Source organism: Cottoperca gobio, chromosome 6 (genome assembly GCF_900634415.1).
Source record: "Cottoperca gobio chromosome 6, fCotGob3.1, whole genome shotgun sequence".
NCBI lineage: Eukaryota > Metazoa > Chordata > Actinopteri > Perciformes > Bovichtidae > Cottoperca > Cottoperca gobio.
In genome coordinates, this window is record NC_041360.1 from 19,483,488 (window position 1) to 19,509,717 (window position 26,230).

The window sequence follows — 26,230 nt, forward strand, 5'->3', positions numbered from 1 at the left end:
TCAATAAAAATCTGCTACATTAAAGTATCTGCATTATTTAGAATAATTGACGTGTGCGTGGTTCATGATGCAAGACAGTTAAATAAGCTTATCGATTCAATTCACAGTGAATATATAATAGTATAAAGGTATGCACTCCATTTAACTGTAACAAAGATGGCAGTGAAGTCCACATCTTCTCAATCCGGATCATATATTCAAGATTTAATTTTCTTCTATTGTCTATCACATAGTGATAGAACATGGTTAAATTAGGGGATTACAAAGTTACAATAAAAACACAAACAATTCCATAAATAAAGAGTTTTATTTGTCATTATGTGAGACATCTTTGAACGCTGTAAACACTTCCTACTGCAGGAGGCAGAGGGGGAATAATGTATCTATGCATGTTGTCAGAGCAGACTGATAGTCTATATAATGCCACAACATGCTGCAGGTCTAATATTAATTATTCATTGCGGAAATTTGAATCATGGTTTCGCAGGGTTTACCGATTTGTTGCAGATGTTTGCAATAACGTTTCACCGCTTAAAGCTTATTAGAGCTCAGTGAAAAGGTGGGACGTGGTCTGGCAAGTAGTTTTCGCAGCTCTCTTTAGTGCATCACGTGTGCTTCTCTGTGAAAACGGTGCTCAGTATCCACCCTGTCGCTTCCTTCCAGTGAAACACACTGTTCTCCGCTGCAGAGGAGCATGTACAGCATGAGTAGGGGACTTGATCAGATTGTGTGCCGGTGAAGCCTTTTGTGAAACAACAGGATTCTTCTGCCTCAATTTGTGCGCATATTTAAAAAATAAGAAGTTAGAGACGTCGTGAAGGGAAAGCGTTGAAGCTCCGAGTTGGGTAAGTATCATGATGTTATTTTTAGTTTGTCACTGAAAACATTATAGGCATATAGAGACAAAACTTCAAGGCATACCTTGATGTTTTGTTTATTTTCAAGACTAAAATGAAGTTGTGATGATTTAAGATCATTGCAAATTCAAGCAGAAACTATCCCAGTGCCAGGCGCGTTTCCATCCACATGTTTTTACGTGCATTTTCAATTTGGCGATAAAAAAAAAAGAAAACAGAATGAAAATTCAAAAAGAACAAAAATAATTACGTTTGGCTGATGTTGAAAAGTGTATCGATAAAAGCAATATGCGAGAAAGTGCGATGATAACGGAGTGCGCAAATTAATTATGACGTAGGCCAGCATGAAACATGTGATTTAAACGTCACTGAAGAGACAAAATATGGCGGCAGACGAAAAGCATCAACACAACTTTCTATCCAGAAAAACAGGTGAAATGTCCATGCTTTATGGAGTGATATAAAATCTTCAATTCAGCTTTTAATCCAACTTTTTAGCATTTTTGGCAAATTCCATATATATATATATATATATATATAATGAAATGGACAAATAGAAAAACAAACTTTACCTTATTTCTAATGGATATAAACCTCTATTATATGTATCTAGTCAGGCCTAAAAATTGAAAAACAACAAAAACCCAAGCAATATTTCATGCACATAAAAATGATCAACTAATGTTCCTTAATTATTTAATGAAATGATAATATTTATATTTATTATTTTGTTTTTATTGAATGTAAAACACTTTCTGCACAATCCCTTCACCAAATGTTTTTATTTTATTTTATTACATTATGTCATATCTGAATTCCCTGGTTTCATATTTAATTTTTTTTAACTTGTTTTATGTTATTGTTTAAATTTCATTGTCAATTAAAAAAAAAGACAAAAACATTAGCTCTGTGTGGAGCGATTAGGAGACTGTAACGTTCCTCAAATGAATAATTGAAACAAACATAAGTTACATATTTACATTATGGCTGTGTTCCTTTTAGTATGTACTTCAGCTCCCCTTACAAAGTACACACTGTACCATGCATTATGCATACAATTGAACATACTATTTTGTCATAACATTACGGCCTATTTTATAAAGAAATCTGTTTGTTTGACTGACACTCTTTTAAATATGTGATCTCGTTACGCTCTCTTCTTATGCAGTGTTTAAATGGCACTTGACTGGAGAATCAGGGCCACCGACTGCTTATCTCGAACCTTAACCATTACAGTGCACACAGCTGAGAAACAGCAGGGGATTTGTAGTATCCAGAGATGCTTATCTGGTTACTTACTCAATATGCAATGATTAATTAACCTGAGTGCATTTGGTATTACCCTTAATTCAACTTCCTCCCTGTGTGTTGGTGTATTAAACACCAGAGTTCATTTGACAACAATCTTACTATCTATCAGTGGGTTTCAAAGAGTTTGGCCCCCTAAAATATATTGATTTGCCTTCATGAACCTCTGTGATTTTAGGTGCAATAGCCATTCTTTACAGCAGCCCAGCTCTTATGGATTACAGTCAAGAATCTTGACAATAATATATGGAAGCCAGTCACTGCCTTTTAAAGCACAATTAGTCACTTTCAATATTTTTATTTTTATATATAGGGCACTGTACACTATATGGGAACTTTTTATCTGTTTACCAACAAAACATTTCATGACCATGTGCTCACGCATATTTAGTGTGATAGGTATCCCCTTTGTTCGGTTTGAACCCCATAATCAGATGAGTGGGATTTCTTTTCACAAAATACTCCTGTATGGACCTGAATAGGTAATCCCGTAATGTCTCTGGAGAGAAGGCAGTTTAATTGTGTATACAGAATGTAACGAACGCCTCCGTCAGATTCAAGCTTCAATACAAACTGATGAAATATTTTGACTGTTTTGTGTGGGGAAAAAACTTGGCTCACAGTCTCTGCATGTGGAATGCAGGTCATTATTTTTTAGACTCTTGTTTTGCCAAAATACCATGCTATTGAATGTCTTTTGGTTAGAAGAGCATGAAAGACTTTATGTCATCAGCTACAGCTACATTTCTTTCTTGCACAGTTCAAAGCCTCGCTGAAGTTTGGTGTACGGAGGAGGGATCCATAGGGAGGTTTCATGTCAGTGAATAAACCCTCTGTCTTTTAAAAAGTGTCACAGCTCTGCTCTCTCTGACTATATTTGTCTCATCTCTCTCAGCATTGGCAAAGTTCAGAAGAACTTCTGAAGGAAACCTGTCCGGACTGACATGAAACCAAATAATTATGATTACAGCTCTTTGCACATTCTTCCTCTTAAAATTGACATTTGCCATTTCTAAAAAAGCTCTCAGTATCATTACTGCTATTGATGAGATTATTCTGACAATCAGATTAAAACATGTCTTGTATGAACAAGCCCATTTACTGGCTTGTTAAGACTTGTTTCTCAAATTTATTTTTGAGATTTCCCGTAGGCATAACTGGCCTATATGTTACATTTGCTATGAATGCATCACGTGATATTCCCATTCCATTTTGAAAACTGAAAAGCCGTTGTCTAAATGAGTATAATAATTGTCGGGGAGCAACATGGGCTTGACAGATTTCTAAATCTAAAATCCTTCCATCAGGTTTGAGGGAAGACATCCACAGTGAATCATCTGAAGAGAAACCAGAGCTCAGGTGAAGTGCAGCAGACATGAAGAAAATGGACAACACAGCCACAGGCAGCTGGACTCTACACAACAACCCCATCTCCTCCACAGCGAAGAACTCCTGCCACCCCAACCTGAAGGTACTGGACTTTATGAAAACAAAATCTCTCCCCTGACTGAGCCCTTCTGAATTCATGAGATGCATGTCTAGTATAAAGGTGTGGCCTGGAACTCCTTTTGTTTTTGTGTTTTGCGTAAAAAGAACATTTCAAAGTGCATATGTCGCTTGTGTGTGAATATCTTAAAGCTATAGCTCTAAACCACTTTAGGTGTCTTTTGTGTGTGTTGATGCAAAGCTCTGAACGTTGCATGTTTCTGGTTGGGCTTAGTTGATGGCCATGCAAGGTGTTGAGTGCAACAGCTCTCTGTGCCCTTTGGACTGGGTATTAAGTCGCCATGAATAAAAGTTTGTGCTCCAGTAAAAGAGGTCAGAATGCAAGGTCTATACCTCTTTATTGGATTAGCAAACACACTAGACGATCCTTAAAAAGCTGCTTTGTGAAATACTTGTGCAACTACACGCAACAATAATAAGGAATTTCAGTCATGCTGCTTTTTTTTCTATGTGGGTTTTCCTTCCGTGTGGGGTAATCCTACAGTGAACCTCTCACTGAGGTGCTTTTGATACTACATGCACTTCTATAAACAGGGTTTTTGTGTGCTAATAGTGTTGCTTATATTCCCAGCAGAAGTCTGTATGTTTGTATAGCCCACATTAGGATTCTTCTACATACTGTACCTCACATGAAAATTGTGTGAGACCGAGGTCATGAGAAACTGTTTTCTATTCGTGTTGTTAGATTTCTTTTCTTTTTTTAAATATGTAACTTTATATTTCAGAATTAAAAAAGTATAATATCTATCAAATCAGTGGAATTCACAAGTTGACGACTACTACCTTAAAGTAAATAATTAGTCATAACCTAAATTGAATATGTATTATTTCCTAAATATACAGCACTTCTTCTATTTACACAAATACTTTTGTAAAACCACATCATGAAAGCTTAAATGAAATTATAGCTTTTGTAAATTTGACCTTTGTAAAAAGAGCTTTTGAGGAATGAATGTTATTTTTTCATTAAGTGCCTCACAATTCGTACAGATTTTGTGCAAACCAGATTTAAAAACAGAAAGACCATGTAACATAAAGTCATTTAAACATTAATAAACATAACAAATGCATAGATAGCCATAGTGCAACAATGAAGTAAGAAAGACATAACATGAGGGTCAAAAAGTAAGTTTTCTGAAATGATGTTCCCTCACACACCTCATGATTCCACGTGTTAAAAACTTGTGACGGTTTCTTTAAATGATGGCAACTGACAGAACGCCGCTGGTGTAAGGTTTCTAGATCCCCAATTCAACTAAATGAATGCAGTCATATGAGAACCACTCTCCTGCTGTGGTATGAATGGTAATTATGCACTTGACATTAGAGCGAAAGCCTGCCCTTACATTGAGAGATGTATTACTGCCCAGGTCGTTGCCATAGCTACACTGACACCTCATCATTTACATCACTCAGAGGCTCCTCTGTTTTTTAAAGGGATAGTTCACCTATAAATGAAAGACACTTATTTTTCTTCTTACCTATAGTACTATTTATCTACACTCGCCAACCGTATCACAGCGCAGCAGGAAGTGTGCATCTCGTATGGATCTCTTGTTGATGGGTGTAGTTCGGTGGAAAGAAAATAGTTCTTACATGAAACTGATCACAACAAGGTCTGCGGATTATCTTGAGTAACTTTTTTCAAATAGATTGTTTAGCATCTCCACAGCCAATATCTTTAACACTAAAACAATGTGAATTGATAAATAACCCTGACCTCAGCTGTCGTTTGATTGGAGGAGCTTTGGGTCAAAGACAAATGGCGTTACAGCTCACATGACCTAAAGTTTGATAGCATTGCCAAGATGTACAATCCAAGCTGTGTGCAACGTCCACGATAGCACTGCTGCAAGGATTTCCATAAGCAGGCTGGTTTTTGAGCCACTCTATTAAGCCTGGCTCAGGCTGTCAAGTTCATACTTATGTTGTTGATCTACTTAGCCAATATAAAATGTGGTACAGTATGCTTAAATACTTCAACATTTACTATTTAATTTGTGCTTACACTTGGAGGCATGACCTGAAAAGATCAAATCTGTTTTCAGTGTTATATCACCAAACCTGTACGTCTGTTACTGCAGCTGTTTATAGCGTTCCTCACCATCAAATACTATTATATCATTAATAATAACACAATTATTGTCAAAACCATCCAAATTCAATTCATTTGTATTCGAATGACATTGATATATATTCAGTTAACTGAAAAATGTGGTTTGTTGGCGTGTGCTTCTCTTCCGAGCTTGGGCTATTTTCATCCCTGAGAGTGCAGGCTGTGGTTTCCTCTCACCTGTTTCCAATTATGTTGCATGTCAGTCGGCCTGTCGGCTCATAGTGCAGTGGATGAGTCTGTGTCCTGGTAGGTTTGGCTTCTCTAATCCTCCCTTTGTTACCGACTGTCAGTGTCCACGGGTGGCTTAGCTTAATACGCTCTCCGGCCCAAGCTTTAACAGCCAGCTTCCCCTTTACAAACGTGTATCTGCGCTGCAAATTCACATCATACGCACATACATAGACACACACTCACTCAGAGAAATACATGCACAAAGTCCCAAGCTAATGCTTAGCTATATGTGCTTTCCTTTCATTGTTCAGTTTCAGTTCTTTATTTTCACTTTTCAGTCCAAAGTTTGACTTTCTTACTTTTCGTGTTTCCTTTCCACTGTGGCTTTGAGAGGTTTGAGCTACAATGTTTCAACTGTCTTACCGCTTTTACTAATTTTAGTAATATATTATATAAGATTAAAATATATAGAATAATACAGGTTGATGTTTTGTTGCCACATTGTTTGACACAGTGTCTTCTCTTTCTGTACCTCTGTAGATGTTCCTTGCAGCCTTGTCTTTTGCCTACTTTGCCAAGGCTTTATCTGGCAGCTACATGAAGAGCACAATTACGCAATTAGAAAGACGATTTGACATCCCCAGTTATCTGATCGGCATCATCGACGGGAGCTTTGAAATAGGTGAGTTTCTCGATTCCTTTTTGTCCATGTGTCTCTCTATTTACTGGCTAAATAGTTTTGAAGCATTTAGATGCCTGCGAGCACTATTGCATGTATGCATCCCCCTTTGAGCTTTGAATAGTCACAATGATTGTGTACCTTAGTGATTCTTAATGAGCGAAAAACCCTTTGAAGGGTATAGCATGTAGGCTTGGAATAGAGGGATTTTGTGATGGTTTGTGCTGTTGCACAACAGACATGACATATAATGTTGAATATTCATACCCACTTTGATCAAATTCCACTCAGACCTCTGAGAGGACTGTTACTGTGACCGAGATACTATGTGTGACATGCAGACATGCAAACAAACATTATAGTGCCCACCTTGGGGGACACATGAACAAGCTGTGCACTGTCTACTTGTAATATTTCTCCTTGTCAGCCTAATCAGAACATTAGAGTAACCTGCTGTAAACCTCACAGCTATATCCCTCCATGGTGCTTCTCCATAGGCAATGATGGATTTGACTTTGTCGAGGTCTATGCTAATTGAAATTCTCTCAACAGTAGGTCTGATATTGTATGCCTTCCTCTTCTGATCATCTCAACCTTGTAGGGAATTTGTTGGTCATTGCCTTTGTGAGCTATTTTGGTGCCAAACTCCACCGACCCAAGATCATAGCAATCGGATGTGTCTTGATGTCTTTTGGGACCTTTTTGATCGCCATGCCTCATTTCATCATTGGCCGGTAGGCAAAGTGTTTTGTCTGTATGCAATTCACAAATTCCCTCCATGTACAGTATTTCTTTGATTTAAGTCTTCAAGCTCCGTTAACACAATGTGGTGACGGTCTTCCTTGCACTTTGAAAATGATGTGTGTATTTGTGCTTCACATTGTGAGTATCTAACGATACCCGATGCTTTCTCCCTTCCCTTGTTTAACAGTCACATTGGTATTTTGTACGCAGCTATAAGATCGAAACATCAGTTAGATGGTCAGTGAATTCAACCAATAACCTCTCTCCATGTCCAGCAAGCTCACCTGAGTCCACCAGCGCAGGTGACAGGCCCTCTATACTGCTCTCTAGAGGTAAGAGTAGGAGAAAGGTGCTTGGTAAAAATAATGTAGTAATATAGAAAGATAATGTATGCATTAATTGATTGTGATTTTTGTTAATGTTTTGTCAATTTTTGAGAGTTTGAATCAAATTTTTCCTATGTCATTTTGAACTGTTGGCTGTGAGCGAGAGTCCAGTGTTTCGATGTGGATCTACGTGTTTCTGGGAAATGTCCTGCGTGGGATTGGAGAGACTCCAGTGCAGCCTTTGGGAATCTCCTATATAGATGATTATGCACAAACAGAAAATGCTGCCCTCTATATTGGTAATGCACCTTACTCATGTGCTATGTTAGTAGCTTTGCATGGTACCAAAATTAGGTCACTTGATTTTCAATGAAATTCCTTCAGGAAGTGTTTTTTCTTTACATTTGTATAATTAAATAAAATGGTTTTATATCCAGGCAAGCAAGAAAGAAGTGCCGTTTTTCTTTTTAGTATGTATCTGCAGATATATAGGATGTACTTTGGATCATTTGGGAGTAGGTGACGATGTTTAATAAGTACTATACAGACTTTTGCTAAAGGAATATTAGACTTAAATTGAATGGAATATATTGCAGTACAAATACCGAATAAAAACTCATCTTAAAAATGAAATCATTGCTGAATTAGCCGTAACGTAGGATGTCGTTTGTATGTTAGTAGGTGTTGAATGTGAGTAAATGAAAATACATTTATTTGTTTGTATATTCTAGGATGTGTCCAAACCATATCAATTATCGGACCTGTCTTTGGGTACCTGCTGGGGTCGCTGTGTGCCAAGATCTATGTTGACATTGGCTATGTGGACATGGGTGAGTAAGCGACCATGATGACCATGACTGATTAAATAACAATGTGGTCCTTAGTAAATTGTTGTTGCGGATAATCATTTGTTCACGCTGCAGAAATGCACTCACACTCCCCTTTGGAGAGTTGGATTGAGATAGTTTACTGTTGTTAAAGCTGTGCAAGACACAACACACCTACCAAGAAGAAATGAATTAGGGTTAGGGTAAATCCTGTGATGCAGTGTAATCTGACTAAAAATCAAAAACTTTGAAGCTGTTATTGATTCAATTAGAAATCTTTATTAATCCCAATGGGGAAACTCATTTGCCACCAAATCAACTCAAACAATAAAGATACAAACAAAACAGGCATTACATTCACAGTACACAACAAATAAATGCCACCATCAAGAGCCACTTGAGATATTTACCTGCCCTACATTTTAAGTCTACGTAAAGCACTTTAAAACTGACTCTGTATATCATTTCTACTTTATATATAAATCCACACTGCCTTGCTGTATAAATTAATATAACAAAAAAAAGAAAATGCAGCTTTAGTAAATGAGTTTATTACAGTACACAAATGTGCATACAGTACGACAATTAATCAGGATATCACAATAAAGTCCCATGACTTATTTCCATTGGAGGCTAGGCTAGGCTAGGAGGCAGGCAGGAGGAGGGGATGACGAGTATAAAGAGAAGCAAATGAAACTTTATGAATCCACATACTAACCGTGCTAACATGGTTCTTATCTCTTCGCAGAGACGGTGACCATTACCCCTGGTGATGCCCGCTGGGTTGGGGCTTGGTGGCTGGGTTACCTTATTGCTGGTACCATCACCCTCATGTCTGCAGTTCCTTTCTGGTTCCTTCCTAAATCACTGCCCATGCCTTTGGATAAACACGACACCAGCTGCACTCCAGAGCAAACCAGGTTTATCAAAGATTCCCCAACCATGGAGCACAAGTTCAGACCTGAGGAGCCGGCTAATTTACATCAGATGGCCAAAGGTATGATTATAGTCACACCAAGTTTGAATGTTGAGTAGTGGCATCGTAATCTGTATGTGAGTGGAATCTTTAGGGATGTTAAAACTTTCCAATTTACTGCGGTCACTGTGTTTTTCACCCGAGTCTCTCTTTCTCCAACAACTGCAAGCTGATTTCTTTAAATAACTTTATTACTTCTTATGAATTTAAATTGTCCTCAGATCCACACACAGGAGCAACTGCAAGCATACGGTTTTAAACACCATTATAAATGTGATAGTGATCTGTGAATTGTGAAAATATTAACAAAAGAAAAGTCTACATTGTACGTTGTTTTCATGAACTTCCCCCACGCAGAATTTGTGCCCACATTGAAGAGCCTCCTTGGGAATCCTGTGTACATCACTTTTTTATGCGTGACCATCATTCAGTTCAACTCTCTCATTGGGATGGTCACCTACAAACCCAAATACATTGAGCAACACTACGGCCAGTCCGCATCCAAAGCTAATTTTCTCATGGGTAAGCAGGCTTTTTATTCATAGTGTTTAGGATGAATGTTGTGCAGTCATTTTATCTTTTGTAGATGAGTTACAAACTCGTTCAAAGCCTGTGTTGCTTCACTGAAAGGAAAGTATTTAAGAATGCAAAGTGATGTGAGCTGTATGGTCATCATAAGAGTTTCATGAGCCAGCTTTTGATGAATATTTTATGCGCTAACTCCCACATCCCTCTTAAGTAAACGCCACAGCTTCTAAATGACAGCCAGGTTTACGGAAATTGTTGGACATTCTGAAATGACTGTTTGGCATCTTTTTTCTTTAATGAGACTAATTATTCGGTCAACTTGATCGAACTGAACTCCACATAACAGAATGAGTGAAGAGGGCGTTGGAAGATGAGAAATGCATTTCTTATCTTCTCTACCATCAAAAGTCAGTTTCATCTTTCATGCCGTGTCTTCGGTACACTTTGCATGAAATATAAATGAGGCTTCTACTTTCATATGAATTAGTTTTCTGACTTTGATCCCTTTTGGGGAGCAATGTTGCTGCCTGTTGTTGCTTGTTCACGTTGTTCCCTGATGCTCTATCCCTTTAAGAATCTTGTTGTATTCTGCGGTTTGGCTAGGCATGATCAACATCCCGGCTGTGGCCCTCGGGATGTTCTCTGGAGGGGTTGTCATGAAGAAGTACAAGCTGGGTATCATGGGAGCAGCTAAATTTACCTTTGGGACCTCACTACTGGGCTTCTTCCTGTCGCTCTTTTTCTTCGCCATGGGCTGTGAGAACTCCAAAGTGGCAGGCATCACAGTCTCATATACCGGGTATGTGATGTCCGGATACATACAATACGTAACATTCAGAAGAAGGAGCTCGGTTTGGATCGGCACAGCGAACACAGCTCCCAGGGTTCTTTTGGTGTTGATTTTCTTTGTCTCTATTTTTATCTTCCATGCACAGTAACAGTTTTGGCTTCTTATTTGATAAATGTTTCATATGAGCTGTCAATAATATATGCATTTTCTTCATGTTGTCACATGCAGAGTGGAAGACTTGTCTTATCAGGAAGAGTCTCTTATCTCTGAATGTAATTCGGGCTGCTTGTGCTCAAGAAGGGATTGGGATCCAGTGTGCGGAGAGAACGGGATCACCTACGTGTCCCCCTGTTTGGCTGGATGCACCTCCTCCACTGGCTCCGGCAGGAACACGGTCAGACACACACCACTGATTCATTACACATCCTGATATTCAGTATAACTGTTGTATAACTAATGCAGCTTAATATTTAGGCTTAATTGCTGCATTTTATTCATAGCACGCCCAACACCACTGATGCCTTCAGAGTAGCACATTTCACTTATATTGTCTCTAACTATTTACCTACTGGACGAGTTGTTCCTGCTGTACTGCAGCTCATCTATTGTTCATAAACGCTTCTTCTTTTTCAGGTGTTTGACAATTGCAACTGTGTAGCGCTGGCTGACAACCAACAAGGCAACCTGACGGCCACTCTGGGCCAGTGTCCACGCAGAGACAGCTGTGACAAAATCTTCCCTTACTTCCTGGCTCTGTCTGTCCTCAGCTCCTTCATCATCTCTCTTGGGGGAACACCTGGCTTCATGCTGCTTGTCAGGTCTGTTGACAATCCCCTGGATGGTATCACTACACTTACTCCATATACAGCAATATGTTGGAGCAATACATCATGTCTACACGTCCTGCTGTTATCAGAACATGTTTTTGAAAATGATTCAGTTTCATCAGTGGAGATATTTCACAAATAACTAAAACTGTCATAAATCAGAAGTTTGCATGAAAGCATTTTTCAACTTTCATTTACATTAAAAGCATTTTGTGATGCTCATTCAGAGCGTTTTGTTACGTCTTCCAGTACATAATGTGTGAACCATTGTTCTTCTTTAAGTGTTTCAAGGTTTAAAAGTTGAGTCTCCTTTAAACCCCTCAGTCTTGTCTCAATAGGTGCATTAAGCCTGAGCTGAAATCCCTTGCTCTTGGAATCTATTCGTTGGCCACACGCACCCTCGGTGAGAACCATTTTTGGTATTCTCTACATTACTGTCTAGTTAGTGCAAATGTCAAACACACAGAAATCTCCTAAGAGCTGACATTCAGCATACTGCGTGTTGGAGTGAGCGGAATAACTGGAATAATGTGTGTGTGTGTGTGTGTGTGTGTGTGTGTGTGTGTGTGTGTGTGTGTGTGTGTGTGTATGAAAACAACCATGTCACCAAGAATTTGAACAAGTAACAAGTTATTTTGAATTGTGCAACAGCTGGAATACCCGCCCCTATATACTTTGGAGCTATAATCGACACAACCTGCCTCAAATGGGGGAACAACATGTGTGGAGGAAGAGGAGCATGCAGAATATATAACACCTCAGTTTACAGGTAAATTGAAACGCTGTGTGTAATATCAGCCTGGATGCATTTTTTGACTTCACTTTGAAACAAGACACAATGTCTATAACCAAGCTAGCTGCCTTGTGAGGCTACAATGCGTATTAACAAAATGTTTAGATGGATGAAAAATGGAGACACATGTTGCTATTGTTAGACCCTCGCCACTAGTTGTACAACAAATATAGCAGAACACATACGTTTGCCACTTGTAGCGTGACTCTTGCCCAGTTTCTTCCCTAACAGTTATGCTTTCCCTTTTGCAGGATAGTGTACCTGGGCCTGACTCTGGGCTTAAGGACAGTCTCCTTCTTCCTTTGTTTCCCAGGCTTTGCTCTACTCAAAAGGCATATTAAGAGAGAGGAGAAAAATGCGCTGACCAATGGGAGTGCAGAATTGGAGTCCCTAAGAAAAGAGGAGAACAGCTCCATACACTGCGAGCCGTTTATACCGGCCTCGGACTGCAATCCTGACAGAGAGACTCGCTTGTGAGCTTCAGCATTACCTTCTTGGAGCGCCTCAGATGTACAGAGGAACACACACTGTGGACACTTTTCATAGCACACAGAGTATATATTTGTACAGGATTTGTGTAGACGATTAGTCATTTTAAGAATGTAATTGTGCTGTATTTTCTATGTTGGTCTTCGTTTTTATGATTAAACTTGGTAAAGTACATGTTTGGATTCATGATGTATTAAAGTGCCTGAATGACGCTGTCATGTCGAATTGGGGTTCTGCTTTCAGTTCAGAAGAGAGACATTAAACAGGTCTGTAGACTGTTTCTGAGGTGGAGGAGCTGGGATTGTGGCTACACTAAGTAAAGTAAGTAAGCAAAGTAAGTGTGAGTAAAATAAGGTCAAGAAGCAGATGAAAGCTATAGCAGCACAGGAACAGCTGCCCTCTGCCGTTGGCATAGCGAGGGGAAACTATCACTTCCAGTCTAGACGTAACAGAAAGCATTCCTTCCCTTAGATGTAATCCTATGTTGTGGTATCAGGCTTTACAACATGACAATGAGAGACACAATATCTGGGCTTTTTATGTGTTTATTTTTCATGCTCACGCCTTTGTCTTGTACCAACCAAAATCAACAAATGTCAAGAATAGCCGGGACAACTTAAAATTCTTTGTCAAATTATACGTACTAATGTTCTGAAGGTCGATCTGCCATTCTTCCATTCCAGGAGGCTTAGTAAAGTTTAAAAGGCAGATCATGTGCATTATTTTTAAGAATTTGAACATCTGTTAAAACAAGTCAAGTGCTTTCCTCCCACTGAACAAATGCTTTGGTCTAGAGGTTTATATGAAATGCAAACACATGTGATATGCTTGCATTACAGACGGTTAGAATTCATGACCACCATACAAATGCACTGACTTAATGTACAGCATGTATGCATTAGTCATTATGTGCTTACAGGAGGACTCTTGTGGTGGTCAGGTCTATTCAAATCATTAAGTAAACCGGTGCACGATTTCTCTGCAGTGAAAGTTTACCATAATAGTATAATGCATGTGTTTAATCCTTATCAAAAATTAGCATGAGCGCCTGAGACAACATTTATATTAAATTATACACTTTTAATACTTAAAGTGACATGCAAAATGACATATTTTATGTTCATGATAAAGATTTTAGTAAGAGGATGACATGCTGCTATTTATATGCTGTAGCCAACTGTTGGTTTAAACCCATCTATTAAAACATGTGGCTCAGTTCAAACCTCAAAGGAAGATGATCGTCGTAAAAGATAATACAAACATACTGCACACAGTTCTAATGTGATGAGAGGAGAAGGTCTCCATGTACAGAGGAGAACCCTGAAAACAGCTGTCACTGTGTTCCTGAGGTTACTGATCTTTTTTGTCCACATTTTGGAGATTCTGTGGATCAAGCACAGGATTAAAAACAGAATGTCTCCAGTATGAGGAGGATTAATATACAGTAAGTATTTTGTGACTTGGTATTTACATGCACACGTAAGGAGTACATATGTGTGTGACCGTGTTGTTTTACCTGGAGTTGATGGTGTTCCGACAATAGTCTATCATACTCTTGTGCCAGACCTTTGGCCTGCCTCCTCATGGCCTCCACTTCAGCATGAGACTTGTGCACAGCTACACACACACACACACACAAACAATACTACATCTTTAAATTGCTCTATGTATCATCAATGGCCTTTAGAATGAGCTTCTTTTATAATAACACAGCTTGCGTTTGTATGCAAAAGGCGACCTCTGATGGTCAATTATCTGCAAATGTGTAAGTGTTTTCTCATAATTCTAGGTTTTCATGAACATTATTATTATTATAAGAAAAGTTATTTGGTTTTAAAAGGTATAACTGCATATCATCCTGAATGAAGGAAGTGATGGTTACTGACCTCCCTCAGCAGCCTTCACTTGATCTGCCAGCGTCTCAGCCTCCAGCTTCAGTTGCTGGTTTTTTGCTGACATGGCTTTTTCCTCCACTAGGAGAGCCTGAGAACAAAGGAATATCCTTCATTACCAACAGCAGACAACAGAGAAGATACAAACACAAAAGCACAAAATGCAAATCACAGAAACAATACAGCATGGATTAATGTTATAGTAATGTTATACTGAAGGAACACTATAAACTGCAAAGGTAAGTTCTGTCATCAGACTCTGATTAAGTCTTACTTGTTTGAGCGTTAGGTTGTCGTCCTGATGCTGCTTGGTTGCTTTGACAGCACTGTCCATCTGTGCCTGAAGACCAGCACTGTTCTCCACGGTGACAGCAACCTGGTTTAGCAAGGTGACAATCCGACGCATGATACTGTGACAGGACAGGAAGGTAGGAAGGCAGGACAAGACAGTACCTCAGAGAGTGAAGTGGACAGGTGTGGTGGAATGCTAAAGTAATGTTTGTCTTTTACTAAGGTCCCAAACACATTCTGTTAAAAGATGTGGACGGAAGTAACACTAACAGCCAGAGGAAGAGAGAGAAGCCAGATATGTAGAGGTTCCTCTGGGCTCTGAACAGCTTCATGTGGACGTTGTCGAACAAATTTGGGTTAACCATGGCATCGTGCATGGGCTCAGGACCGGAGTACTTCTGCACCTCACGGACAGCATCTGAGAGTGGGCAGGGGACAGAAGCATGAAGGATGCAGGCTGGACTGGGCTGGACTGACAACATGCTGTCAGTCTACACCAGTGTTATTCAGTGTCTGTCATTCACAGCAAGTTCCTTACCAAGGAAAAGAACAATAAGAACCATGATCATAGTAAAGAAGCATTTGTTCCAATATGGAGATAACCAGTTCCATATTCTCCAGTTGAAAACAGAACGCCATCTACAAAGTGAGTAAAAGGGACACCGTGAGTGTAACATAACAGCGGATCTACCCAGAAAGGACATGCATGCACTCTGCTGGTGATTTGTATGAAGTGTCTCTTTCCATATTTACAATCAAACTCTTGCAGAGGACTTGTTTTGTTTTTGAACAATGGCCCGCTGCACAGGAAGCTGAGCATTAGTTGCTGAAAGAACTTTTGATTATGTTTTGGTTTTGTGTGTTATTTTGCAGTACCTCCGTGCTGATATGAAGGGTATACACAAGATGAGGTTGACTGCAATCTCTGCATAGAGGAAGAAAGCCACTGCCGTCCACTGGAGCGTCATTGTGACTGATTTCCTGAGGAGATTAACAGGTTTAATTACCTCTATGTAAAGAATGACTAGACCTGGACTGCAATACACAGCTTTATAACTTCAAGACATATCCTTCTGCTATATATAGTATATACTACTCTGCTATGCAACTCTTTTATATTGTAGAGGGACATACACACACATATTTCTATAGGCCTACTACATAAAACAGGCAATCTGCAGCAGACATTCAGCCCATTTGCTATTTATAGGCTTTTACCTCTAACTCTATTCGTACTCCTCAGCATTATCGTCTCATTTTGTTTAAGAGCGGGAGGAGGTCAATGTATTCCAAGCAATAAAGAGAGTTGTTGGCTTACCAGACAAAGTTGTTCGATCAGAAGAATGGGAAAGTCCAGAGACGCATGCGCTCACACACATTCACAACAGCTGCTGGTGAGCATCTGAGGAGCGACAGCCCTAAATAAATCTCTGCTGGCTAGTTGACATCATTGGTCACCCCTTAGGATTTGTTAAAGATCACATTGTGACTGACCAAACTAAGCATAAGCTTTATTTTCAGTCTGCAGAATGAGTGCAAGATTTGTCTTTTTTCTCCTGCACCAGTTTGTATTCCTGCTGTGTGGTGTGTGTGTGTGTGTGTGAGCGTGTTTTCTGGAGTCTTCTCACATTTCATGTCATGGTACAAAAATAGTAATGAGAGGGAGGGACACTCAGTCTATTTATTTGAATAATAATTGAGCCGTGTTGTTTGTTATGTATCCCAAAACCTCTAAAATAAACAAGGAGACATAATATTTTTAATAAGACTTTGGATATGCTGACTTTCCTGACAGGTGTTTTTCCACACAGAAGAAACCAAGCAAAGGTCCACAAGGGGGCAATGTTATCTAATGACATAATATGGCTTTTACACAGGGGACAGGAAGTCCAGTATGTTTTGCAGTTATTGCAGTGAGTTCAATCCAAATATTCCCTGTGCCAAGGAGATATACAGACAGCTGACAGTGTGGAGAAAGGGCTCAGTTTACACACCAGCTGAATATAAATAGTTATCACTGAAATAGCAGATAAAGACTCATTTCAAAAGCTCATTTATTACAAAAAGGCTTGGAAGGATTCCTCTTTTTGCGTATTTGCGCGCCCTATAAAAAGGAACACAAACAGCTATTGGCTTGCTCATCTAGCTCATAAACATATAAATTGCATGGGTGTTGCACATCAACGACAGAGACTGAGGGAAATTATCCTTTTGAATAATGAGTTTTCTTTTTATCAAAATTCAGCTCCTACGAAGGCTATTCTGTGTATTTTTCCCCTCTCCAATGTATTCAGCTTGCAGAGTGTATTCACGGGCTTCCTCTGTGAAAGAGACTGATAGCCGCTCTCCTCTTTGACTGTATGTCCCAGGAGTGCTGAGGAGCAAAATGTTTACAACTGCACCCTGTGATAGCTTTTTGAAAGTGGCCAAATGACTGTAGCAGAACTGAATGTGCTTTGATTGCTCTCCTCTCCTCACCATCTCAGAGGTCGCAGCTCAGGAGACTGAAGTCATTACCGCAAAATGCCTGCAATAAGCAGATGGCCAGGCGACGGGGACAGTGCGCTTGGTGAGAGCTCCCTCCATTATATTTATTGTCTGTCTATACACATTTCTGTCATGACAGGTAAAGTAGCCAATGTGACATTTCATATGGAATTCATAAACAGTATCTTAAATGTTATTAAAGATTGCTTTCATATAATTTAGTTTAGTTTAGTTTTATTGAGCCAGGGAATTTTGCACAACTCCTTGTCTGTTTTTTGATTCCAGGATATTCCTGCCAACAGAGGAAATATAGACCCTATTCGGTATTTTGGGTGTAACCACAGCCTTGCATCCACTTTTCTCATGTATATCAGATATTTTCACTCTATCCCCGAGGGGTAGCATAGATACCCTGCAAGGGAAACTCATTTCAGCAGCTTGTATCCTTGGATCACAAACTTTTGACCATAGCTGAAGGTTGGAACATAAATCGACTTGTAAATTGAGAGCTTTGCCTTCAGGCTAAGGTGCTTTTGTCGCTATAATGTCGCCCAGCATCCAACATCTTTATGCAATTTGGTACACCTACTTGCCTGTCTCTGCCTCCCTGTAACCCTCATTTGTGAACAACTGACAGACAGTTACACATGGATTTTAGGACCATCATGAACTCCATATTTGTAACAAATGGTTCCAAGAGCTAACTGCTGGGCCCATATGAGCAAACACCCTCAGCTGCCAAAAAGGTGTTTTGTTCTGTTCTCTTACCAAAAGTACTTACAAAGGTTAGACAAGGACATAATTCCCACACAGGGAGAAAGATAAAGAGGTTAGGTTCAGTCTCTTTGAGAGGAAGATCCAGATCCAAATTCTCTGGAATGAGTCAACACCAGAGTGGCTTGGCCCGGATAAGGCAAGATGGCTGACTTTATGTTTGTCCTGTTGGATGTATTTGTGACTGGCCCCTTTGCCTGCACATTTACAAGGCCCCATCAAAGCTAAATGACACAGAAACATTTAAATACATTTCTAAATTATACAATTATAAAAATAATTAAAAAGCAGTAGTAGCCTATTTCTACATCCATTTCCTTCCTTGACTATTGGTGGCGCATTTCTAGAAGTGCCTGTCAGAGGACTGCTGCTGGACCTTACCAGCCACAGGTGTGTGAAGATCAGGTGGAGATGGATCCAGATACAACCACCAAGCTTTGTTGCGCTGGATATCCTTCGATATAGGAACTTTAATAACACTGGGCAAAACAGAAACCGGTGCGCGGGTACTAAGATCACCAATCAATCAGCAAGATCATCTCGAGCTAACGTGCGTCCATTCAGGTCAGTGTTATATTTTTAGCTAGCTGTTTGGCTAACTGTAATTTTCGTTGGCTGCTTGTTTAACGTTACTTTTTTTTCAGCATATATTTGTTGTTTAGTGTGTTAATGAAAACGCAGAGTACTGTCTACATTTTAGTATTCACTAACCGAGTAGTTTGGAGCTATTTAAAGAAGTTATGAGCTTTAATGAACGGTCAAAAAGCTACCGTTGGCCAACTTCCGATGCTAACTTTCAGGTAACGTTTGTTTACTGAGAGACATATTGTGGTACTTAGCTAGGTAATCACATTGTTTATTTGGTGTTACATATAACCAATATGTAGTATGACGTACAAGATGTACGATAATTATTACGAGTTTTAAAAATGTTGTTAAGATCTTAACTGCTGTCATTACCATTCAATACACTACAACTACTTGATATTGTTGCCCTTGTAGACATGTGTTGGACTTGATTATACTGCTGTAACTGCATTATCTGTCTTTTTAGTACTACAATTCCTTGTTACTTATTGGCCAACAAACAATATACCTACATTACCTGTATAAATAAAGGCTAAATAAATGTTTTAATATGCCGATACAATATATCTGTGATAAGCCAATGCTCTTAGTCAGGCTCTAGTTTAAACCATTATGGTTGGACTTGTTAAACAGTAATAAAACTAGATTTCCATCTGTTAAAAGCTGTAATTAAGACTGTACATTTCTCATATGACACATTAACAACAGTACTTAATGTATCCATAGTTGGCAGTTAAACAATGACTGAACTATTTTAATCATGGTTGCAACGCTACATTAAGCTACAGCTAAATATGTTAGAAAAGACTATTAAGCATGTACAGGCAAATGTTAAAATGTGTTCCTTTTGTACGATTGTGTAAAAAATATGTTAGGATGTGGAGGATGGATGTGAGTGATTTTGAGACTGAGATTGCATCTGAGCCCAAACTCAGAAGCAACCCACTAACAGTGGGTGTTGCAGTTTAAACAACGTCTTCTTTTTTTGGATTATGATATATGGACTGTGTTTTTTGAATAATGAAAAAAGATTAGATGATGAATTCGCAGTATATTATGTACTTGCTGTATAGACTGTTTCCCAGCAACGCTATTTCAAGACGTGCGTACACATATGGGGAAGCAGAGTTTCACAGAGAGCTATGGTGAGAGGAGTTGAGGGGGAGTAGTTGTGCGAACACAAAAATTATGGGTGGAAAAATGTTCAGTATCAAAGAGATTAACACTTTTCACTACAGAGTTCATAATGATATGCATCTATGGTCTACAGTGGCGGGCCGTGCATTTCACACCTAGGCCTTCAGTGATGTCCTACACAGTCCTACCTGAATTATTCTATCTCTTAATACCATCATTATGACGCCATGGCTCTAGAAACTATACATTTAGACAGAAACGCAGTATAACCAGGCGTTGCATCACCTTAACATAGTCAAGTACAACAGAGTTATATTAATATTTCTGAAACATTTAGTTGTAAATAGCAGGCATTCCCAGCAGTACAATGTGCAGTGCCTCTCGAAGGCTGTGATCCAGGGGTACCGCTCGTAGTTAGTCATTTGAAAGTGGCAGACAAACCCTTTTCCCGGCTGTGATAGGCTCGCTAGCGTCGGAGTTGGCCGTTCTCTTCTCACGATGTCTATCTTTTCTTGAAAAGTTCGTCTTGAAAATGGTGTTGTAATTATATCTGCGACCAAATCGATCTCTTCTCCTCCTTCAGCCATTGTGGGTTGAAAAAAATAGCTTGTAGAAATCTACACAAATTAGCTTGTTCAAAGTTTGCTAGCTCTGCCTCTCAACCAAAAGACGTGCACGTGCTTACGTTATCGTACGCCTGCTAGCTGGCCCCGGTGTCGCCAACTCGAAATCTGATTGGTTAACGCCACAGTTTTGTCTCCGTTCACTTTAAGCTACAGGCGCCCGCACTGTTGCTTCTGAAGGCCTCAGGGCAGATCTCTTGGACCCTGGCAACACATCATGGCTGAAATATGATTGGATAAAAGCTCTAATATAAAGGCCAGACCTCCAAATCTCGATCTGAGGCTGGAAGCAGCGCAACCAAGAGGAAAGCTATGAAATGAAGAGAATAGACTACGGGGAATAATTTAATACATATTTGTGGAAAAAATATATAAAAATTAAATTTATATTCTGATGATGTTTAGGCCATCAGAGAAGGCCTTGCTGGCCCTGATGGCATGGTATTATATGGTCAGATCCCTGAGGATAGTTATTCCCATAAAATAGTACTGGGAAAAACACCTGGTTTAAGGTAAAGCAGCACACACGAAAGAGTGTTTGACATGGAGTATGGAGTATGAATCGCTTCATATGACGTTAGTTAGAGTTGCAGTATCAGCTGTTTACACTGTACATAGCAAAATAATTAATAAGTGAAGAAAAATGTCCTATACAAATTTACTTGTAAAAAAATAATGTTTCCCGACCCGTTACACTTATATAAACCAAAATATCTTCTCGGTTAATAATTGGCAGGTTTATAAAATATAAGTAAACATTAAACATTTTAATTATTAAAAAAATAATTTGACTGTCAAAATAATTTAATAATGTTATAGGTCGATAGTATAGCCATGAGTAATAATTATTTAATTAATTAAAAAAAATAATTATTATAGCAATTTGTTTTTAATAACTTCTGTGTAATAACTTGACTAAAAGCCAATCAGAGTTAAGAATCAGAGCTATAGAAATCGAAAATGCTTCCAGTTGATCCATTTATATTCAAAATTCTACATTTCTACATTGCAATCAGGAACGATACACCGCACCAATTATTAGGAACAGATTTCTCCAAAATTGTCCCACAAACTGAAAATGAAGTGATTCAGATTGCTGAATGTTTTATTGGGTTGATACCAAGTTTTATCTTAAGCTTCAGCTGGATGTTTGCAGCACAACAGAATGTTAAGTGTGTATGTCGGTGTTTGACTTTTTATTGAAAAGCCAGCTAGTGCTAACCTTTTGCACTGATGATTCGACCCGAATGACTTTTAAGTCCATCCAAACCCGACATCGTCTATGCAGAAAATGAATCAGGACACCGGACACTGAAAATAACATCTGAGAGCAATTCTATTGTGACACAAGGACACTTAGAGGAGAACGGAATCTGTTTAAAATGTATAAGTCTCTCTTTTGGCTTAAATCAATACAAATCTTCACCATGTAGTGTCAGACTCGAGATGCCAGGCTGTGGTATTGAGCTCTGTAGTGGTGGTCCCATTCATATCTCTCCATGTGTGGAGAAGAGTGGCGGTATAATCACCAGACAGTAGTCATCACTGTGGGGAGAGCTGGAGGGCAGCAATCTCCTCTCTGCTGACTCCCCTCTCACACACAGTGGTTGACACTCTGTCACTGCCTGATAAAACAATTGGACTGACACATAGCTGTGTGCACATACTGTATGGGCATAGCTGCACATGCTGGAGTTTACACACATTGCTGAATAGATGCAGGAACAAAAACACACAATGACTGGCAGGTGCACACACACACACACACACACACACACACACACACACACACACACACACAGGGACTGGGCATCCAGCCATGTCGGCACTTCTGAATTCTTTTTGTCCTTCACATTTTGGGTTTATTGCAATAAGAATATACTAGTCGGTCCCTTTGTCTGAGCCACATTTCCTAAAGGATGATTTCGCAATATAATAATACATTTTTTCACCAAATGTAAAATTCTCTCACACTAAAACGTCTCTATAACCATGCTCGATAACATAATATATTTTTGTGCTATGGCCAATTACCAAGTTTTTAAAGTAAAGTATTGTCTACTTGGCGTGCATGTAAAGTTGATTTTCCCTGTTTAACCCCCAGGATTAATTTGTTCTCTGATGTAGACTGGATATAAAAGGAGAGCACTTCATGTGTCATTAAACGCCTGCTCTCAACTGATATGGATAGAGAACAGTAATCTACACAGAGCATTGATTTAAAGGCAGACTGGTGTGTTGTTTTTCTCCATTACCACACAACAATGCCATTAAGGTCGTAGCAGGTAGAGGTCATACTCCACTGTCTACCTTTTGGTTCCTGGTTTCTATCTGAGGAATAGATTTTCTTGTACAGAAGTTATATGTTGTATATATCAGAGTCATACAGCTTCCAGCTCTATAAAATATCCTTCTATCTCTCTTAATGTGGCTGGTGAGAGTAACATTTGGAAAATGACCACAAGCAACAATTTGTCAAGCTGTGCTGGCTGGTGTGCTCAATTCACTTTCTTCTTCTCTACAATATCAGAATTACAGTTGAGTGTTCGCTGACCTAATGCAATAGAGGCTCCATACGGACGCCGTAATATGATTTCCCAGGCTTTTATTCTCTGTCTGCGGCTGGATAGAGAGGAGACCTGAAGAGATGGCATCTGAATTGGGGATGGCTGCCCATTGATTTGAGAGAGAGAGAGGGAGAGAGAGAGAGAGAGAGAGAGAGAGAGAGAGAGAGAGAGAGAGAGAGAAAGAGAGAGAGAGGGACATAATGTATGTGATAGGGACAGCAGCAAGTACAAGCCTTGATGTGGAGTGTAGGGGGGAAGAAAAAGGACACATCAGGGTCAAGGGATTCTAACAGGGCTCACAGTGAAGCCTCATTGAACCTTTGCTATCGAGTATGGTAGTATACTGACCAATTTTCATCTCTGCAGGTCACCTCGGGTTAGAGATGTAGTGGCGGCCTGCTAACCTATCCAATATGCTAACCAACAATGCCGACCTTGAGATGGCGGCCGTTCGTAAACCTGTCACATAAATGAATCGGTCCCACGTGGGCCAAAATGAAACATGAAACTGCATACAGTCAATACAGTAGCAATCATAACAATAAGGGTAGATGATAGTATGTTCAGCGGTGTTCAGTGTTCAAACAAAAACGCTAACGCTATTAATGTTTGCCCCTAACAACATTATATTATTTTGAATTATATACAGAATGAAAAGGAAAAAGAAGACGCATGAGATTAGACTGACAGTGTGTTTGTCCAGCTTTTGTGTAAGTTATCAGTCATATGCTAACAGGGCATGTTTATGCACGTTACATTGATTTTAAGCTTCATTAACCTATATCTTACAAAATGTTAAACCCTTAATAAGCTAGTTAATTTGATAAGCAAGGGTATGTCCAGGCTATGTTGCTTTTTATTTTCCTAATTAAACTGAAATTATATTTTAACATGATAATGAGATTGAGACAAAATTGAGGTCACTGGTCATTGCCTAATGTCCACCACAACATTTTACAATATACCCCAAAGCTCTGGATAATGTTTTGGTACATATCCAGTATTAAATATGAATATGTCAGGAGCATACTGCAGCACATTTTGAAGCTATTTGACAGAAATATGCTATTTTAAGTAAAAGTGCATCCACTCTGATCTTGAATCAGTGTTATTTGTGGCATAAGAGTTTCAGAGTTCCGTTGTTGCTCTCATGAATGGCTTTTCCCCAAGTTGGAGAAATTACTAAGCCAGTCCGTGTCTTTTTATAGGGTGGACCAAGGTTAGGAACGTCATCTTGCTGTGCCAGAGCCAGAATCCAAACAAATATAGCTACAAGCGTCGATAAAAAAGGTGGAGCTATCCAGCCTGTAAATTTAACAGACTAAAGAAAAGCTCCTAAGTGAGAACACCGCATTGAAGGTATTTCTTTAATACAAAACCGTTTGTGCCATTCTTCCCAGGAGAGTTTAGAAAAAAGTTTAACACTACACAAGATGCAATACTTTGTTTCTCCCTTGATGGCCTTAATGAGAATCAAGTTAAAGATGCTGTGAGGCTTGGCTTGTCATGTAGTTGTGCCCAGTGGCAATAACATAGTAACACGTTAAATGAACATTGCTCTGTTTGTTACAAAAGCATCATCTTACATCAATGAACATGATTCATTTGAGGCTAACTGCTCTTATCCAGTAACAAAAATGAAGAAGCGAATGTCAGATGAGATAATGCAGTCAATAAAATGACAGTTCAGTCAGAACAATCAGGCGATGAAAGGCCTGTCTGGCTGAGCCAATGCACGCTGCAGCTCAGGATGGAAAACAAATTATGAGCACAATGTGTAGTTAGTGGAAATAGTATTGGTCTTTGAGAGGTAATTTTAGAAGGTAATCAATACAAATGATTTTTTTTCAGCAGCACTGATGAAGTTTGGAATAGTACTTGACATTTGAGCAGTGGTCTAAATTATGTATTCAGGAGTGGAACACAGCTGGCTGGTAGTGTATCATTGTTATATAGGTATCAGAAATAATTCTATACATTTTTGTATTGATACCCCACCTTTTTTTAAGTTTGCCTTCTAAAAGTTGGACTCGTACACATACAGTATCTTCGTTAAATGTATCCATTGGCTCAATGTTTCATCTCTTTGGTCATTTTCTCTCCCCTGTCGGCTAATCTGTTTCTGGCTGTGATCCCATCTCCACTCTCAATCACAGACATGCCCTCGAGGTACCGTGACATCCACACTGCCTGTTTACAGCGGGGTCATAAAGAACCTTGCCTGCATCAATATTCCCATATCAGGCGTCTCTGTTGTGCTACAAACCACACACACTGGCAGCCAGAGAAGCATCTGATTGAGGTTGTGTAATCGCTCTGGTAGCCAACAGCCCTCTGCTCTCAGGATCTAAAGGGCTCTTCAATTGTCTACTACCTGAGACAGCAAAAGTGTAATACGCTCAGAGATATACTGTGGAGTAAAGCGTGCATATGCATTTGTGTGTGTGTTAATGCATGCATGTGAATGCACTGTACAGTGTATATTCAGATTTTTAGAAGGACTGTAATCCTTGACCCAGAGATCGTAATGAAGTGAGCTGCCGAGCTAGCTGAGCATGGCTTCATATGCTAATGGTATTGTAACTCTGCATATAGATTTGGTATTAGAGCGCAGACTGAATGTAATAAGCTGAGTTTTTTTTCTTGTAGATTATTACCACTGAAATTCTTCTGCAGCTGTATGAATAAATTATTCCTAATTATTTAGGGCAAACTTTGTTTGTAGATAAATTGAGCCAAAAATACAAGGCTGCCTGAATTATAATCTACCAGCAGCAGCCACCTGGGAAAAACAATTTCACTGTCTTATTCCGTGATAAACAAAGGAGGAAACGCACTATTGGTAGACATACAAAGGAAGGGAAGAAGAACTTCATTATCTGTTATTGTGGATTGTAAACAGAATATTTTAGGCTTTAAGATTTTGCAGTACTT

The 26,230-nt window shown here is 39.2% G+C and overlaps 2 protein-coding genes across 2 annotated transcripts; one reads left to right on the plus strand and one right to left on the minus strand.

Moving 5' to 3' along the window:
- The first annotated feature begins 693 nt into the window (after positions 1 to 693).
- LOC115009714 (solute carrier organic anion transporter family member 1C1-like) lies at positions 694 to 13,100 on the plus strand. Its single transcript, XM_029433907.1, has 15 exons — positions 694 to 845; positions 3,473 to 3,636; positions 6,499 to 6,640; positions 7,239 to 7,371; positions 7,592 to 7,713; positions 7,860 to 8,006; positions 8,439 to 8,537; positions 9,283 to 9,531; positions 9,868 to 10,032; positions 10,642 to 10,837; positions 11,057 to 11,222; positions 11,462 to 11,646; positions 11,994 to 12,058; positions 12,307 to 12,424; positions 12,700 to 13,100. Exons 2-15 carry the CDS (start codon positions 3,541 to 3,543, stop codon positions 12,923 to 12,925), a joined length of 2,109 nt encoding a protein of 702 aa, XP_029289767.1. The 5' UTR covers positions 694 to 845; positions 3,473 to 3,540; the 3' UTR covers positions 12,926 to 13,100.
- A 364-nt stretch (positions 13,101 to 13,464) lies between these two features.
- On the minus strand, positions 13,465 to 16,719 carry LOC115009906 (B-cell receptor-associated protein 29-like). The gene is made up of 8 exons (XM_029434213.1): positions 16,439 to 16,719; positions 15,997 to 16,101; positions 15,659 to 15,759; positions 15,391 to 15,538; positions 15,104 to 15,239; positions 14,824 to 14,920; positions 14,454 to 14,554; positions 13,465 to 14,320 (listed from the first exon to the last, which is right to left on the minus strand). The coding sequence occupies exons 2-8, from the start codon at positions 16,086 to 16,088 to the stop codon at positions 14,288 to 14,290; spliced, it is 708 nt and encodes a 235-aa protein (XP_029290073.1). The 5' UTR covers positions 16,089 to 16,101; positions 16,439 to 16,719; the 3' UTR covers positions 13,465 to 14,287.
- Positions 16,720 to 26,230: the final 9,511 nt, after the last annotated feature.